This window comes from Hippocampus zosterae, chromosome 9 (assembly GCF_025434085.1).
Source record: "Hippocampus zosterae strain Florida chromosome 9, ASM2543408v3, whole genome shotgun sequence".
Lineage (NCBI taxonomy): Eukaryota > Metazoa > Chordata > Actinopteri > Syngnathiformes > Syngnathidae > Hippocampus > Hippocampus zosterae.
In genome coordinates, this window is record NC_067459.1 from 7856136 (window position 1) to 7873060 (window position 16925).

General features: G+C 40.5%; 2 protein-coding genes across 2 annotated transcripts; both read right to left on the reverse strand.

The window, feature by feature from the left end:
* Window positions 1-1336: 1336 nt before the first annotated feature.
* On the reverse strand, window positions 1337-14447 carry LOC127607994 (uncharacterized). The gene is made up of 10 exons (XM_052076792.1): window positions 13811-14447; window positions 12403-12513; window positions 11490-11567; window positions 10925-11002; window positions 9917-9988; window positions 9072-9174; window positions 4618-4668; window positions 4161-4295; window positions 2411-2545; window positions 1337-1341 (listed from the first exon to the last, which is right to left on the reverse strand). The coding sequence occupies exons 1-10, from the start codon at window positions 13928-13930 to the stop codon at window positions 1337-1339; spliced, it is 888 nt and encodes a 295-aa protein (XP_051932752.1). The 5' UTR covers window positions 13931-14447.
* LOC127607080 (uncharacterized) lies at window positions 6186-8054 on the reverse strand. Its single transcript, XM_052075161.1, has 2 exons — window positions 6471-8054; window positions 6186-6329 (listed from the first exon to the last, which is right to left on the reverse strand). The coding sequence occupies exon 1, from the start codon at window positions 8034-8036 to the stop codon at window positions 6471-6473; it is 1566 nt and encodes a 521-aa protein (XP_051931121.1). The 5' UTR covers window positions 8037-8054; the 3' UTR covers window positions 6186-6329.
* Window positions 14448-16925: the final 2478 nt, after the last annotated feature.

Consider the following 16925-nt stretch of genomic DNA (forward strand, 5'->3'; position numbering starts at 1 on the left):
AAAACTGATGATGTGGCAGCAAAAGCATGGAACTGCTAGACTAGTTAATTTCACACACTTTAAAGGGACAAGTGAAGGGGTGTGTAACGAGTGCTTCCTTGTGCAATAAAAACCCTTTTTTCTTTTTTTGGTGTCTTTTTTTATTGCATGTAGTGCATGTGTCTGTAAGCCTCTAAGTGGCTTACAACAATACCATTTAATACAATTCACATTTGAATCAAATGGATTGTAATACAACTAATTAAGTAATCAATAAAGTGAACGAGGGTGGGCCGGTCGTTGAGTGGGTAGCGCATCGACCTCTCAGTGCAGAGGCCGTGGGTTTAATCCCAGGTCCGGCCTTCCTGTGTGGAGTTTGCATGTTCTTCCAGGGCATGTGTGGGTTTTCTCCAGGTACTCCGGTTTCCTCCCAAATTCCAAAAACACTCTAAATTGTCCCGAGGTGAGAGTGGGAGCGTGGATCGTTGTTCGTCTCTGTGTGCCCTGCAATTGGCTGGCAACCGGTTCAGGGTGTTGTCCCCCGTCTACTGCCCGGAGAAAGCTGGGAGAGGCTCCACCATGCTAGTGAGGATAAATCAGTTCAGAAAAATTGAAAAATTGATCAAGCGAACGATTAGTTAGCACGTCCGCCTCACAGTGCACAGGTCGAAGGTCTGATTCCTGTGCTGACCTTCCTGTGTGGAGGTGCATCCTGTTTCGACTGACTCTCTGCTGAGATGTTTCTGTTGCTTGAGCCTAATCCACCTATGGTACTAAACTCAGTTGCTGGACATGATTTGTAAAGACTCCTACATGTCTATAAGGTCACACAGTCGGCAAAGCATTCAGTAAAAAAACAAAAAACAAAACAAAACGTAAAGAAAACAATAGCTCAAACTCCAGGACAGGATTGTCTCGATGCACAAATCGTAAGAAGGGAACGAAAAAGTGAGTTGCTTTCAAGGTGCATATTGGTCTCCATTGTCTGTAAGTGGAAACATTTGGGGACCACTATGAGTATTCCATTACCTGGTCTAGCCGGTTTAAAATGAGGAATTGGAAGAGAAAAGGCCTCGGTGAGGTCTGCTAGAACTCCAATGTTCTTCTGTAGAAAGACAACCTTACAGAACAACAATAATCTAAGCATCACTCTGTCTACGTTGTGAATTGACAACACCACCATGTGGTCAAGATGAAAACTGACAAACACTTGGCCGGAATGAAAGTGGTCCAAAAAAAAAAGTGCTCAAAGTCACAATCCTAAAATCGCTACATGCTATGATACATTGACTAGCATTAGCGTGACAGACCTACATTTCTTTCAGCATTCCCTGAAGTTTTGTTAAATTTTGAAAAGTCACCCTGAAGACACATGACAGATTTTGTTAAATCCAGACCAAATTTGAATTTGCTGTAATCGATAGAAGATCACATTTTTACCAAGAGGTTTTATCATTGCGTGTGGGCTCAGCATGTGGCATAATTTGATGACTGGATAGAAAACACAAACTGATACCTCCACTCCCAAATACAGCCCCCAAAGCCAGTTACAGGAAAATGACATTCGGGAAGACTTCATTGGTAGAACCACAAAAAAAAAAAAAAACAAAGTCGGAAGGAGCCAGCTTGCTGAAGACAGGTGAACTCTCCAGTTTTGCTCTGAAGAGGCCATTTTAGGGTCATTTTGGCCATTTGCAGAGTTCCGTTAATGTCAAACGCTTCCTAAAGATTTTGTCTTATTTGGATCAAATTTTAACTGCATATATTAATTACATTGACAATTAGATGATGCCAAATTGTGATTTTGAGTTCTTGTCATTGCGTGAGGGCAGAGCCTGGTTGCAAGATTTGATGATTCATCAATAAACTCCCAAAACTCCATTCTTAGCCTCTGAGGCTAGTTTTGTGAAGCACAATGGAATTTGGTAGGCCTGTCCATCTAAAGTAGCAGTATGAAAAAGCTCAGCGATTTTATGGCTATTTAGGCAATGAGCAGCGTCATGTCCTAGAGATTTAGTCTGACTGCTACCAAATTTGAGCAATTTACAGTGCCCTCCATAATTATTGGCAACCCTACGATATGTATTAAAAGCAAATTCCATTTTTATCACGGAAGCATACTCTCATACTGACAACTGAAGACATGATTCACCAGATAAAACAATCCCCAGTCTTCAGACTTCAACCCCACTGAAAACCTGTGAACTTATCTTCAGAGGAGAGTGCACAGGTGAGATGATTCAGGTCAAAACAGAATGGTCAAAGTTCTGTGTTCTTCGTTTTGCGAAACATTTTTGAACAGTAGTTCAGAGACGACTTTAAAATGCACATGAAAAGGAGATAATCATGTCTCAGCGATAAATTACATTTATGTCTTAATTTGGACAGTGACAATACCTTTTCTTAAAAGCAGCATGATTTCTCAGTTTACCTTTGAAGGAAAATCTCTTGGCAGGAATACTTGATGGAATTTCATCATCATCTGATGATGGCCTGTCTTTATTTGAAAATGGTGTCCGTCTCTTGGGTGTTAATTGGCACGGATTATCACTCTCACTTCTTTCTCCTATGGAAAAAGATTTTTTCAAATTGTGATTACACTTATAGAAAACTGAAGCTTTATCACTTTCATTTTTTAACTTTTTCTTAGTCTTTAGAAAGTTCAACCAGTTACGATTAATTTCTAAATGTATCTCAGTGTTCCATTCATTCATTCTCTTCCGTTTATCCAATGTCGGGTCACGGGGGCAGCAACTAAAGCAGGGAAGTTCAGACTTCACCCTCCCGAACAACTCCAGCTCTTGCTGGTGATCCTGAGGCATTCCCAAGCCAACTGAGAGACAGACTTTTCAGCTTGTCCTGGGTCATCTTCAGGGGACTCTGATCAGTGGGACATACCCGAAACACCTTTTCACGGAGGCGTCCCGGTGGCATCCTAAACAGATGGCTGAGCCACTTCCTCTGGCTCTTCTCAATGCAGAGGAGCAGCGGCTTGACTCTGAGCCCTGCTTGGATGACAGAGCTTCTCACCATATCGCTATCTATATGCATCTTCTTAAAAGAGGAAGCCCCCCCTGCCCACCAGTCGAAAGTCACTATCCATGCAATGTTGTAGAGGCATGTCACCCAGGACACCCCCACAATATCCAGAGCCTTTTGGAACTCCGGATGGAGTCTTGCCACCAAAGGATCTTTTTCACTACCTTGATGATCTCAACCCCAACGATTGGGAAGCTTGCCTCAGAGACTCCAGTGTCCTTCCTTATGGGAAGGCATGTCAGTGGAATGCACTGATTCACAACATCTCAAGTTGAAATCAGCAGCAACCGATCTCTCGTAAAGACAGTGGTGATGATGCACTGCTTTTTCCCTTCCTGAGATGTTGGATGATGGCCAGAATTTCTTTGAAGTCACCTAGGATTATTTAAAGTCGTACATTTGATAAAGATTTTTTGTTTGTCATGTTAAAATCTCATCTCATTATGAACTTGTGACATCAAACACAATCGCCCAAATCTTGTCTTTGTGAGCTGGTCATCTTGGTTCACCCCTATTATTTTGCGATTTTTATTAATTCCATCCATCCATCCATCCATTTTCTGAACCGCTTAATCCTCACTAGGGTCGCGGGGGGTGCTGGAGCCTATCCCAGCTGTCTCCGGGCAGTAGGCGGGGGACACCCTGAATCAGTTGCCAGCCAATCGCAGGGCACACAGAGACGAACAACCATTCGCACTCACACTCACACCTAGGGACAATTTAGAGCGTCCAATCAGCCTGCCATGCATGTTTTTGGAATGTGGGAGGAAACCGGAGCACCCGGAGAAAACCCACGCAGGCCCGGGGAGAACATGCAAACTCCACACAGGGAGGCCGGAGCTGGAATCGAACCCGGTACCTCTGCACTGTGAAGCCGACGTGCTAACCACTGGACTACCGGGCCGCCCTTTTTATTAATTCCACTTTTTTTAATAATTCAAATTTATTACAAAGCTATAAGTTGGCGAATAGTTTCTAGGTAATGCGAGAAAATTCTGCTCGCCGTTTGACTGTTGGATTCCTCTAGCCTTTATAAACAAAGGAACGGTGGTTGGTCTCAGAACCAATTTATTTATTATTCATCAGAATAAATCATTTTAATCTCAATTCAAACACAAATGCACTAAAACAAAAAAAAATACCTTTGGAGGAACACTTCTTAGATCTGACTCCTGATGGCTGCTCATCATCATCTGATGATGGTGGTTTGCATCTCTTGTGTGGTTTGCTTCTCTTGTGTATGATGTCACCGCTCTCAGTTTCATCCATGGGTGTGCCTATGAAAAATTATTTTTACGAATTGTTTTTATACTGAAAGAGAACTGGTAGGCTCTATTATCATTTTTTACTATTATCTTATATTTATGTCCACATATGGAATGTGTTAACAAATTCAAAGGTCATCCATGGTTATGAGACCATTCTAAATGCATTTCTATTTTCCAGTCAAATTAAATGTTCTTTGCAGTCAAAACCAATCGCACAAATCATGTCTCATTTCGTGAATTGGGTGGCTCGGTTAACCCCTGTTATTCCACTATATATTGCAACCATTACACAAGACTAACAAATGTCCTCTTCTGACAAGACAGTACATACCATCATCAGAAAGCATGTTTTCACTATCTTCTTCACTCTCCAGCAATTTTTCTGTATAAATCATACAAAATGCAGTTTATTCTTTTTACTCAAACAAAAATTAATAGATGGCAAATACAAAAAAAACAACAACAAACCATTAGGGTCAATCTCGATTTCATCCAAAGTTTTCCCATGAAACTCAGCCACTCTTCCCTGCTCAAGAGCCATCAGGAGTTTGCTGATCTTAGCAAGCTGTAAAGTCTTCTCAGGCAGTCTGTAATATTCTCTATGGACGCTGATGTCATGGCCAAGAAAGTTAGCCAACTGGTCCATTTCAGTGTTCGTCAAGTTGAGCACCGTTGACAAGGTTGCCGCATGCTTGCGCAGTTTGGTCGATGTCAATGCCCTGGGACATGCAGCACCGCATTGCATTGCAAATGTACGGAAGCAGTCCGACCCTCTGAAGTGCGTCATGGCCCCTGGTCACGCAAACAAGTAGTTGTTGTCTTTCAGAACCCCACAGGCCTCTTTTTTTGACACAAGGAGTTCTATGGCACTTAGCATTTTCGGTGTGAGAAGAATGGGTACTGGGCGTCCACGCTTTTGTAACCCGGATAACGGCATGAGGCAATGGGGAGCGGACATAACCAAAATCTATATTGACTCAAAAGAGTAGCGTCGCTAAAAAAAATATTTAATTAAACCGAATTGAATATTGCCGTGGCCCGAGCGAATCAGGGCACAAAATACTAGTGGGGTGTCAGCGAATGAGAGGTGCAGTTTTTCACCTTCGTGACGTCACGAGCGTGCGGCGCAACCTATCTTGGGCTCTTTTTCTGGCGGGACCTGAACGCGAGCGGACGTATTCTTCGCCGTTGTGAGGAAGTGTTTCGGGAGAAAGAGAGTCATTCTACGCAATGAGTGTGCTCAGAGGCTTGAACGTGTTATGCGCATTTCGGTTAAAATCACTTGTTGCTAAAACATAGTCACTTTCCTTAGACCTCGAGTACTGCACTGGGCTAACGTAGTTGTTAGCATTACGTACCGCCGGGATTTCGCCGCCCGTATAACATCGTCGGAGTATCGTTCAACGTTCTTCTGGTGAGTGTACATAAATGTTAATAACGTCTCACAGTACTTGGAATTAAGTAGTTAATATTAATTACTGTAGTTACTTTATTGTGGGCGCTCGTGTGCTCTCGGCCCTATTAGGCCGGGTCTTTTGTGGAGTTTCAATTGAGGACAGCGCTGGGATTAGCGTGCCTTCAGTGGAGTGGATTCCATTACGGTGCCCTGACGTCCAAAAGTGCTGGAAAAGGGGGTACAGTGGTGGTGGCGAGCCAACCAAAGAACACATATATTACATTTGATAAATTTTAATTTATTTTATTTGTGTTGGTGATGTTTAGAAGAATTTATTTTGTACGACAGGAGCTGACAAGAACATTTTGTGCTTAGTTATTTCATTCAGATTGAAAGAAAAAAAATAACTCACACCGGTGTTGAGAAAGGTGATCACCAATTATTTAGTTTGAGGGAAAGGTCAACTAAGAGGTTGAGACTAAATTGTATTTATTTACTTTCTTTTTTCCCCTGTGGTTGTTGTGATAATAATTTTGTTGTCCTGTGTCTGTTTGATGTAAAAGTTAATTGTTTTTACAACTGTTGTCTTGTTTCTTTGCCCATGCCACCCCCTCAATAGTGACATCATTGGCTCCAGTGAATCGAACCTATGCCCTGCGATTGGCTGGCAACCGATTCAGGGTGTCCCCCGCCTACTGCCCAAAGATGGCTGGGATAGGCTCCAGCACCCCCCGCGACCCTAGTGAGGATCAAGCGGCTCGGAAGATGAATGAATGAATGAATCGAACCTAGTGTCCCCTTACTGGTCCAAGTAGAAACCCGTTGTCTACCCATAGTGTTTTATCATCTCCAGCAATTATAAAACAAACGTAGCCCTTGTTACACTTTCCTCTGATGACAATCCTAGTGAAGTGCCTGGAGAGTTTTTTCTCCATGTCAGAGAGTGCCCAGTCCACATCCTCGTGTGGATCAGAAGGGTCTCTTGACACAAATGCAGATAGGGGCATGCTTGACACCTCTCCCTCCCTGCGCCGGTTATAGAGGATGAGCTGGACAACACACACCTTTGTCAGCTCCTTCCAGGCTTTTGTAGAGGAATATTCAGAGAGGGTTTCGTGCCATTTGTCTTGCTCTTGAGTGAGATATGCATGCAGCTTTTGTACGTCTTTTGTGAAGGGCATGACACTGGGCACATTCCACTTTGCTTCCCTGATTTTTCTCAACGCTGTAGCTGAAATCAACTCATGCCACTTTTCCTGATGGACCGCTTCAAAATTGGTGGCATCCTTAACGAGCTTCTCATCGTTTGGGAGTAAACCCTTCGCTTTTAGGAGTTTACATATTTTAACTAATGAGTGTCCTAGTTTGTTTGCTAGTGACGGAATCAAGAAGCTGTTTGATTTACTCTCATATCCGCACGTGAACTTGACGGCTTGAACAGTCTGCATGTACTTCACTGGATTAATGAGATCCTTCATATTCTTCAAGGAAGTCACTCTTCTGGCACCTTGAATCAACCTTCCCAATTCCCGCATCTTCTGTCGCACAAGCTCGTTGTTCTTGGCCGATGTCCCTCTTTTATTTAATAAGTGTTGCCCAAATTCAATAATGAGTTGGTCATTTTTTATTATGTGAGAAATTGGGCCAGGATTCATGGCAGCAATTACTCTCCACAGCTCTTCACTCGTGCTTGTCGGCACAGGTCCTGCGTATGTACACAAGTTCTGAACACAGCTCTTTCCTGGCATGGGGGCAACAGATCCAGGTTTGAGTCTACAATTACTCATGTGTTTCCAGAGAATGTGATGCAAGAAAAGTCCCTGACTGTATACACAGTGCATAAAGTCATTTCCCTCTGACTTTGTAGGAGGACGTTTGAATGGCACCAATTCTCCCTTTCCTGACTCCATAGCAGAAGCATTATGGGCGTAGTTTCCTTTGTTCCGAATATAATCCAATTGCATTTTTCTTTCAGTTGAGCGTTTTGGAAAGCTTACAGCACGAGCAACATCTGATTTATCGCTATGTGCATGTTCTAAGTGCCTTGCGATCTTAGCACAAGGCTTGGAACAATACAAGCAATAATGTCTCTTATCATTCACTCTTTTCCCACCCTTTTTCTTGCTTGGACAAACAACTACGGCACCTGTTCTTTGACTTGAACACTGATCACGTTCTCCACTGGGACCAGATTCTTGATCTGTTCCACTGAAACGTGATTCTTCTGCTGCACATGGATCCTCTTCTCGGTCTTGCGATGAATGGCTCGGTCTGTCTGTCATATCTCGTGTTGTAGAGTCGCAGATAGGGGAATCCATGGCAGCTACATAATTAAAATAAAGATGTTTTGTCATTGAGGGTGTGTTGAGTTGGATACTTGATTGGTTTAGGTCCTATCTAGCTGACAGGACCTTTTGTGTCAGCCTTGGCTGCTCTGAATCACGCACTGCTCCCCTGTCATGTGGTGCACAAAATTTCTTGGAAGTTCAACGAAAAGAAGACAGAGGTGATATTGTTTGGCCCCAGTGGACCTTGTACATTCCATCCTTTAGACTTGGGCCCCCTATCTCCTTATCTGAAATCAATGGTCTCAAACTTGGGACTTAAACTGGACAGTGATTTCAAACTCGATCGGCAAATTGGTGCCGTTGTTAAATCCAGCTTCTTTCACCTTAGACAGCTGGCCAGAATAAAACCTTTCCTCTCACATGAACACTTTGAGACAGTAATTCATGCCTTTGTCACATCCCGGCTCGATTACTGCAACGCCCTGTACTTTGGAGTCAGCCAGTCCTCCATCAAGTGCCTTCAGCTGGTACAGAATGCCGCTGCTCGCCTCTTGACTGGTACTCGTAAGAGGGAGCATATAACTCCTACTTTGGCATCCCTTCACTGGCTCCCCATTCATTTTAGAATTATTTTTAAGATCCTCCTCTTTGTTTTCAAATCTCTGAATAATCTCGCGCCACCTTACCTCTCTGAGCTCATACGCCCCTACACCCCTGCCCGGCGCCTCAGGTCTGTGGACCAGTCTTTGCTAGACGTACCAAGAACTAAACTGAGGCTCAGAGGGGATCGAGCCTTTTCTGTTGCTGGTCCATCTCTCTGGAATGACCTCCCACTGAACATTCGGCAAGCCTCCTCGCTGCCCATCTTTAAAGCCCTCCTCAAAACTCACTTGTATTCTTTGGCGTTTGACTCAGCGTGACTTAGATTTATTTGCTATTGGTTTTACTGCTTGGTGCTTTCTACCGCCTTATTACTTATTACTGATTCGTCTTACTGTTTATTGTATATGTTAAATCGCTCCATGTACAGCACTTTGTATGCAGCGATGGCTGTTTGAAAGTGCTCTATAAATACTGTTGACTTGACTTGACTATGCTCACTGTCAGTATCACTTTTGGATGTTGTGTCAGGGATTAAATCATCTCCGCTTGATTGCGTGGAATAAAAAAGTTCATCTGAATCTTCAGGAACATTGTCTTTCATCTGAAATAAATGTAAAATACTGTTACAATTGCAGAAATATAATGAAATTAATATAAAATTACATTTAAAAACATCTTTACAATGGAAAAAAAGTGTAGCAATAGTAGATTAAAGTGAAAATCATGCCAACAACAATCATGCTCATAAAAGAAATGTCATGACAAAAAATAAATCTTACAAACTCAAATTTTAGTAGAGACATCGAGCAAGCATTTCAGTTATCAACTAGCCTTCCTCCTGTAAAGTCAAAAGATTGTTTAAAGGTGTGTGATTAAAGGTGTGGATCATCTAAAACAGTTGTCAGTTAACATACTTATCATCTGATTGTTTGGGCTCTGAGTACAAAATGAAACTACACACCTGAAACAACACATCAACTGGCAATTCACACACGATCATGAAACGGTGAAATGTGATTTTGTTTACAACTAGAGTGCACCAGTCTCTTCTTTTGAATTATATTTAACCATAGACTCACTTTAATGGTAGGCAACAATCCAAAATACCTCTGAATTGAATTGAGAATTTTACAATGATAGAAATTAGATCTTGCTCCGAGTAACATTGTTTAAAATATATATTTTGACGAAGATTTTAGGTGAAATAAGATGCTAAATTCGTTTAGGGATATAATCCATTCACTAACTATTAACTGTTAATCTAAATGAATTTCCAATAAGTAAAAAAAAATGGTCATTTGTAATCAATTTTGTTTTGCTCAATATGATGGATAAAAACTTACAAAGATACTTTTGGTTCTTCTCAATCTTAGTACATATTCCACAGATAGGTCACTGTGTGTCACTTCCAGATTCTGCAAATAAAACGGAAAAATAAAAATGTAACAAACAATATTTAAAACAGAAAGGTAAAATGAGTCAGATCGGAATCCCCTCCACAGGCAATCTCTGGCTGCTTTTACACACCTTTACTCAAACTGATTTTGTGGGGACATTCCGAGAAAGAATATGTCAGTTTTGGGATTCACATTGAACACTTCAGAATATCATTGAGCAAGACGCCAATGGCCAATCGGATGCAAGTGCTGCACTATGAAATCGGGAAAATATTGGCAGAGTCGTTAAGACAGAAGTTAAATGCATGCCACGGATTTCTGAAAGAAAACAAAATATATTCATGCACATTCCTTCCTCCCCAGGCAAGGTCAGCTTCTTTTGACAAATTTTGACTGAAACAGACTTTGCAAGGACATTTCTGAAAATACGATGTCAGTTCATCCATTTTACATTTTTCCTGACACAAACTTGGTGAATGTGTAGTCTGGGGACACTGAGTGTTTTTTACACACTTGGAAACATGTGGTGTAAGTAAACCATCTAAATATAGATGCACAAATTATCTGATAGAACTTTATCCTGTAAGACTGTTTGATACGTTTTAAAATCGAAGTCATTGTGGGGACATTCGTGTAAACGCTTTGTCAGTTGTTTATGGGGACCATATTGAAACACTTGACAGTTTCCACCCCTCACACAAACTTAGTCAACGAGTGGTGTGGGGACACCGTGAGTGTCCACAAAAGAGAAATTACTACAAAAGACGAAAATCCCTGTGACAAATTCAATCTTCCTAATATAGTCTACTAACACTAACCTACCTAATGCATTGTATGAAATTGCCTGTTGTGCGCAAGTACAGTACTTTATCATGAAAATTACTGTACATCATCACAAATGCACAGTTATAGCGATACCAAATGGAATGAATCATTGGATGGATATGAATATACCTGACGTATGTTGCTTGGACCAGCACTATCACAACAGGGTTCAGGTAAAGTCGCCTCTTTGGGTGTTGTCTTGGTCATCTGGAATACAATTCGGAAAACAAAATTGGAGAATATGATAGAACACATACTGAGCCTCAAGTAAACCATCTAAATATAGATGCACAAATCATCTGGGAGAAGAACTTTATCCTGTAAAACTGTGTTTGATACGTTTTAAAATCAAAGTCATTGTGGGGACATTCGTGTAAACGCTTTGTCAATAGTTTATGGGGACCATATTGAAGCACTTGACAGTTTCCACCCCTCACACAAACTTAGTCAACGAGTGGTGTGGGGACACCGTGAGTGTCCACAAAAGAGAAATTACTACAAAAGACGATAATCCCTGTGATAAATTCAATCTTCCTAATACAGTCTACTAACACTAACCTTCCTAATGCATTATGTGAAATTGCCTGTTGTGCGTAACTATAGTACTTTATCATGAAAATTACTGTCCATCCTCACAAATGCACAGTTATAGACATACCAAATGGAATGAATCGTTGAATGGAAATGAATATACCTGATGTATTTTACTTGGACCAGCAGTATCACAACAGGGTTCAAGTAAAGTCGCCTCTTTGGGTGTTGTCTTGGTCATCTGGAATACAATTCGGAAAACAAAATTGGAGAATATGAAAGAAGAAACCTATACTCAGCCTCAAGTGAACTGTAGACCACATAGATACATAAATCATCTGAGAGAACAACGTCATCTTGTCAAACTGTTTTCTGCAACTTAAAATCAAAGACTTTGTGGGGACATTCTTGGATGCACTATGTCAGTTCTTTATGGAGATCATAGTGAGACATTTTATACCATTATTTTCCTCACACACAACATGTGAAACATGTGGTTTGGGGACACAGTGAGTGTCCACAAAAGAGAAATAACTACTAAATATTCACCATCTGTTATGTTCACTTGTTTCTTGTTCATCATCATCAGCAAAACTGATAAATCGTCATTGGAGTTCCTTTAAGTCGGGGGTGCCCAATCTTTTTTCAATACTGTATATCGACCACACGTGCACACATACGCATCCACACACGCATGCATGCCATAATGGCCCAGAACATAAACAAAACAGACAAACAAAGTAGATACAAGAGTTTCTGAAAAGAAAATCACTGCCGACCTTGGGGACGAATCGACGTAGAGACATGGGACGCACTTAGTGTGCTAAGGGTAAGACCATCACTCCCCAAGCTCAAGTGTTATGTTTTAAAATACTCCAGATTCACATTCTTTGCCAGTGCCATCAGTGAATTGGATATGAAACAAACTTTTTTTCCCCCATTTTAACCCACACCCATTAAGATCGATTTGCGACCAGTTCACAGGTTGATTGCGATTGACAGGCTGGGCACCATTGCTTTAAACTACTGAGATTATTCAATCACACGAAAAAGGGAAGTGAATAAAATGTATCTACCTCCTGGAGCGTGTTGAGTGGACACCCATCATCATCATCATCATCATACATCTGACCCTGAGGCAGAGAAGAGGGTTGAGGAGCCACATCTGTGACCATCATGCTGGTCATCTATAAAGAAAGTCAACAATAATAGAGATTCAGAATTGTTTTTGGTAAATCGGCCAATAGATCAAATTTGCAATTTGCAAGGGGGAGGAAAATTTCTGGTAAATTCAGTCATCCTTTAAGACATTGGTGTCAAACTCATTTTTGTCACGGGCCACACTTATAATGTCCGTTTCCCTTTGACAACCGTGATGGCTGAAACTATATAAAGAAGACAAGAATAATGTTTTATTCAACTATTGTTTCAGTAATTGTAATGAGGGGTTTAGTCACAGGAAAATGCTTACAATATGTCACTGATGTATTACATAACAAAAATTGAAATTTTGGGTACATATTTTAGCAAGTATCATGGAAGTTGTCATCTTTGATTTGCTTTTGCGGGCCACTTAAAATGATGTGGTGGGCCACATCTGGCCCCCGGGCCTTGAGTTTGACACCTGTGCTTTAAGAGATTACAAATCATTTTTTTCTGATTCTGAGATAAAAATTCATTGATCAAGTTGCACTTAACTTTCAACAGTATTTTAGAAATATAATTACCACTTGCTATGCTATTAGGTTTCAGAAAATATTTACAGTCAAACCTCGGTTTTTGACCATAATTCGTTCCAGAAGGCTGTTCGAAAACCGAAACCACGACCCTTTTTAAAAAAAGAAAAATCTTGATTGAACACGTCTGCTCACAATGAAACGCTACACGGGGAAGCGCCACTTTTCCTCGCCTACCCGAGGAAACTTCACTTCCTTGTGTAAGAAGGCGAGAGGAGTCAAGTGGCACATTCAAGTGTGCTCGGTTTGGTCGAGAACTGATTTTCGGTCGTAATCCGAAGCAGAAAAAAAAAATCGAAATTTTTGGTCGAAAACCGATTTGGTCGAGAACAGAGATGTTTGAAAACCGAGGTTTGACTGTATTTGAAATGTGTACCAACCTATTCCAAACACCTGCCATAGCTGATGAATTTGATTCATGCGTCCATCCATTTTCTAATCAGTTTATCCTCACAAGGGTTGGGGGCATACCAGAGCCTATCTCAGCTGTCTCTGGACAGTCGGCGGGGTAAACCCCGAACTGGTTCCCAGCCAATCGCAGGGCACAAATAGGCGACACCCAATCGCACTCACACCTCGGGACAATTTAGAGTATTAGCCTGCCACGCATGTGTTTAGGAATATGGGTGGAAACAGGAAAATTAATTCATATTATTTCCAGTAAGATTCTACTATTCTGATTTCATCAAAGTTACTTCCATTCTTATTACACAGAGCCATTCTGTATAATCGGCAATGTATAACATACTTGTGTTCTCCATGGGCAGTCTTCGCCACCATAATCATAGGTGATTTCTTCTCCCTTTTGAATGTCATTTATAGCAAACAAACATAGATGTGGCTTTCCATCCACATCTATCCTTTTCATCCGGCAGTTTGGCCTCCTGTGTTCATCGTTCACTGGACGCCCAAACGACTCATCTTCTCGTGAAGCATCAATGCTTAACAAATATGTGAGAAAAAACAATATGAGATTATTATCACAATATTCTGATTTGGTATATGCAGTGAAACTCCTCGACAACGAAACCTACATGACACGAAAATACCCAAGCCCCCCCGCCACCCCCGAGTGTGAAAAAAATCTTCATGCATGAAAGCCATTCCCTCTTTTCTGCTTCCCCCTACAACAAAAAGTCCCCGTTCCGTAATACGAAGTCCTTTTCTCCACCGTTGCCGCGCAATGACGTTCACAAAAATGAAAACAAGCATTCCGCTAAAGTCTATTCCAACCTCAGCCTGCCACAGCCACCGCTACTGCTTAGCTAGGAAACGGCAATCGCAACCACCACACTGGCTTACACAGTAGTACGGGAAGTATTTGTTATTGCTACTTTCAGATGCAGCACGAACGTTGCATTGCTAAAATGGCTACAAAACGGACCTTTGCAGACCAAGGACTTCAGAAAAGAAAAGCTTTAACGCTTGAAGAGATAAGTCATAAAAATGAAAGATGGAGGAAGCAAAGTGAAAGACATTATGCAAGAAATTGATGTTATTCAAAGTGAATGCTGATTGTAAATTTTGCTATTTCTTTCCTTCCCTTTCTCTGGACGCCGACCATATGAAGTGTCAAATAAGTGTATGCTCATACTTATGCACTATTGGAATCAAAATAAAAGAGTAAACAGATGTTTGTGTGTTTGTTTACATCTGAGATACAATTAGCTATCGTGAAAATTCCCCTATTGTGGAAAAAGTTCTGGCTGCAAAAATGATTTCGTTTTAGAGGAGTTTCACTGTTGTGGTGCAGAATAGGTGTATAATAAGTCTTACCACCATGTTTTCCCTCTCCACTTGAATGCAAACATGATGTGTGGTAAACTCTTCTTCTACGCTGGCATTCTGCATCATTTATCAGATCACCCCGATACTCAGCAACAAATTGTCCTCTGCTGATTGTACCCTCTGCAAATATTCCACGTCCTGTAGCAGACAGCAACAATAGTTTTTAGGGGGGAAAACAGGCTTGGCAATCTATTCTTCCATTATTGAGAGGTCCATGTTAATTTAGAAAACATATCTTGTAGAATGAAATGTTTTATTTGTTCCGTCTCACATGGTGTTCTACTCAAGACAAGACGTGGAATTAATTATTTAAATAATGGCTTGTTTACAAACTGAGTCGGAACCTGCAAAACTAAGCTCTGGGTTTATATTGAATGCTCATCTGATAATAACTGTATATGTTTTATCCACAGTATAAGCCATATCATCTAATAATCACTCAGCATATAACATCAGACAACACCTTACCTTTGATTGCATTAATGTACCTCACGCACAATTTGCCTGTTTTGTCAGTCCTCAATGAAATGTGGCCAATGGCGTCCTGAAGGGGGCTGACTCTTTGCGGCATTTCAAACTTGAGAGAGAAAAAGAGTTTGCATTGTATTCAGTGAGAATTAATGTACATATTGAACATATAAACACAACATGAAAGACATAAAAAACTAAATAAAAGAAAAAATATCAATACATGTCTTGGTTCAGTACAGTTTACATGCTCAAAGGAAATAGAAGTACAAAAACTTGTCGAGTTGTACACCTTGATCTTTATAAATTTAGGGAGTCAGCTTCAACTTCTTTGATTTGAAATTGTTGAACTGCATATATTAATATACAATACATAGTTATCTATATAGTGCTTTCACAACAGCTATGGCTGTCATATAAATAGCTTTTACACCATTTATGTGCCAAACATCTGATAACAGGGGTGTCCAACCTTTTTTGACCGAAGATTGACTTTTGAAGCGACCAAACTTCTGCTATCAATCCGATCGCAAGCATGCAAGCATACTCATATGCGCGCAAGGCAGTCTGCAACCATGCACACAAGTGCATATGCACGCACACATGCCACAATGAACAACAAATCTTTTCACCCCCATTCTACCGCTCGCAATCGACTTGGGGCAAGTCCGTGTGATACTGGTCGATCGATTCTTCCACAATTTCCATTATTGCCTTATATGTTGCCCTTTCCTCTCTGAAACTGTATTGATATTTGCTTAAAATATTATGTTTTGCAATCTATTTGTAAAGTTTGCGTGCAAATAGTTGTTCTAGAATTTTTGTCGGAAAAATATTGGTCTGTAATTTTTAGGTTTTTCTCTCCACTCTTCTAAATCAGAATAACTTTTGCTATTTTCAGTTTGAATGGGAAAACACTAGTTTTGAAAGACGTGTTAAATAAATACATGAGAGGTTGCACAACGTATTTTAATACTTTTTTATTAATCCCATATCAATATTAAAACAGTATACTTTATTTTTTAAAGTATACTGTCCATCCATACCATCCATTTACTAAACCGCTTATCCACACAAGGGTTGCAGGCATGCTGGAGCCTACTTTTAACAATATTAAATATTGACAAATTATTTACAGAACTAAGGAACATAGTGCAGGAATTGTTCTTTAAATTTTATGTTTTTATATTTACTTTAAGTATACTTTTTACAATTTTAAATAGTTACAAATTACTTCCAGAACTATGGAACATAGTGTAGGACAGTGGTCACCAACATGGTGCCCGTGAAGACCACTTGAGTAGCCCGCCAGTGCCTGGACATTGTGATTTGCTAGTAGAAATTATGATTTAAAAATGCAAACATTGGCAGTACTGTGAGACATTTCGAAACACGATCAAAGTCTGACAATTTAAATCATCAAGTATTAAAAATAACACATCCTCATATTATTGAAGGTATTTTGGACAAATATGTTATTTCAGACGTGTATCAATTTGGTAGCCCTTCACACAATCGGTACACATGAAGTTGCTCTCACCCTCAAATGTTGGTGACACCTGGTGTAGGAAATGTTCTTTATATATTAATTTCATACTTTTATATTT

Excerpts from the sequence above, each read along its gene's own strand:
- LOC127607994 (XM_052076792.1), bottom strand. The coding sequence starts at position 13,930 with ATGAAAAGGATAGATGTGGATGGAAAGCCACATCTATGTTTGTTTGCT. Across the intron at positions 11,003-11,489 it reads GTCCAAGTAAAATACATCAG|ATGACCAAGACAACACCCAA; the intron begins GTATATTCATTT and ends ATTGTATTCCAG. Across the intron at positions 4,669-9,071 it reads ATCCAAAAGTGATACTGACA|AAAAATTGCTGGAGAGTGAA; the intron begins GTGAGCATAGTC and ends TGATTTATACAG.
- LOC127607080 (XM_052075161.1), bottom strand. The coding sequence starts at position 8,036 with ATGACAAAACATCTTTATTTTAATTATGTAGCTGCCATGGATTCCCCT.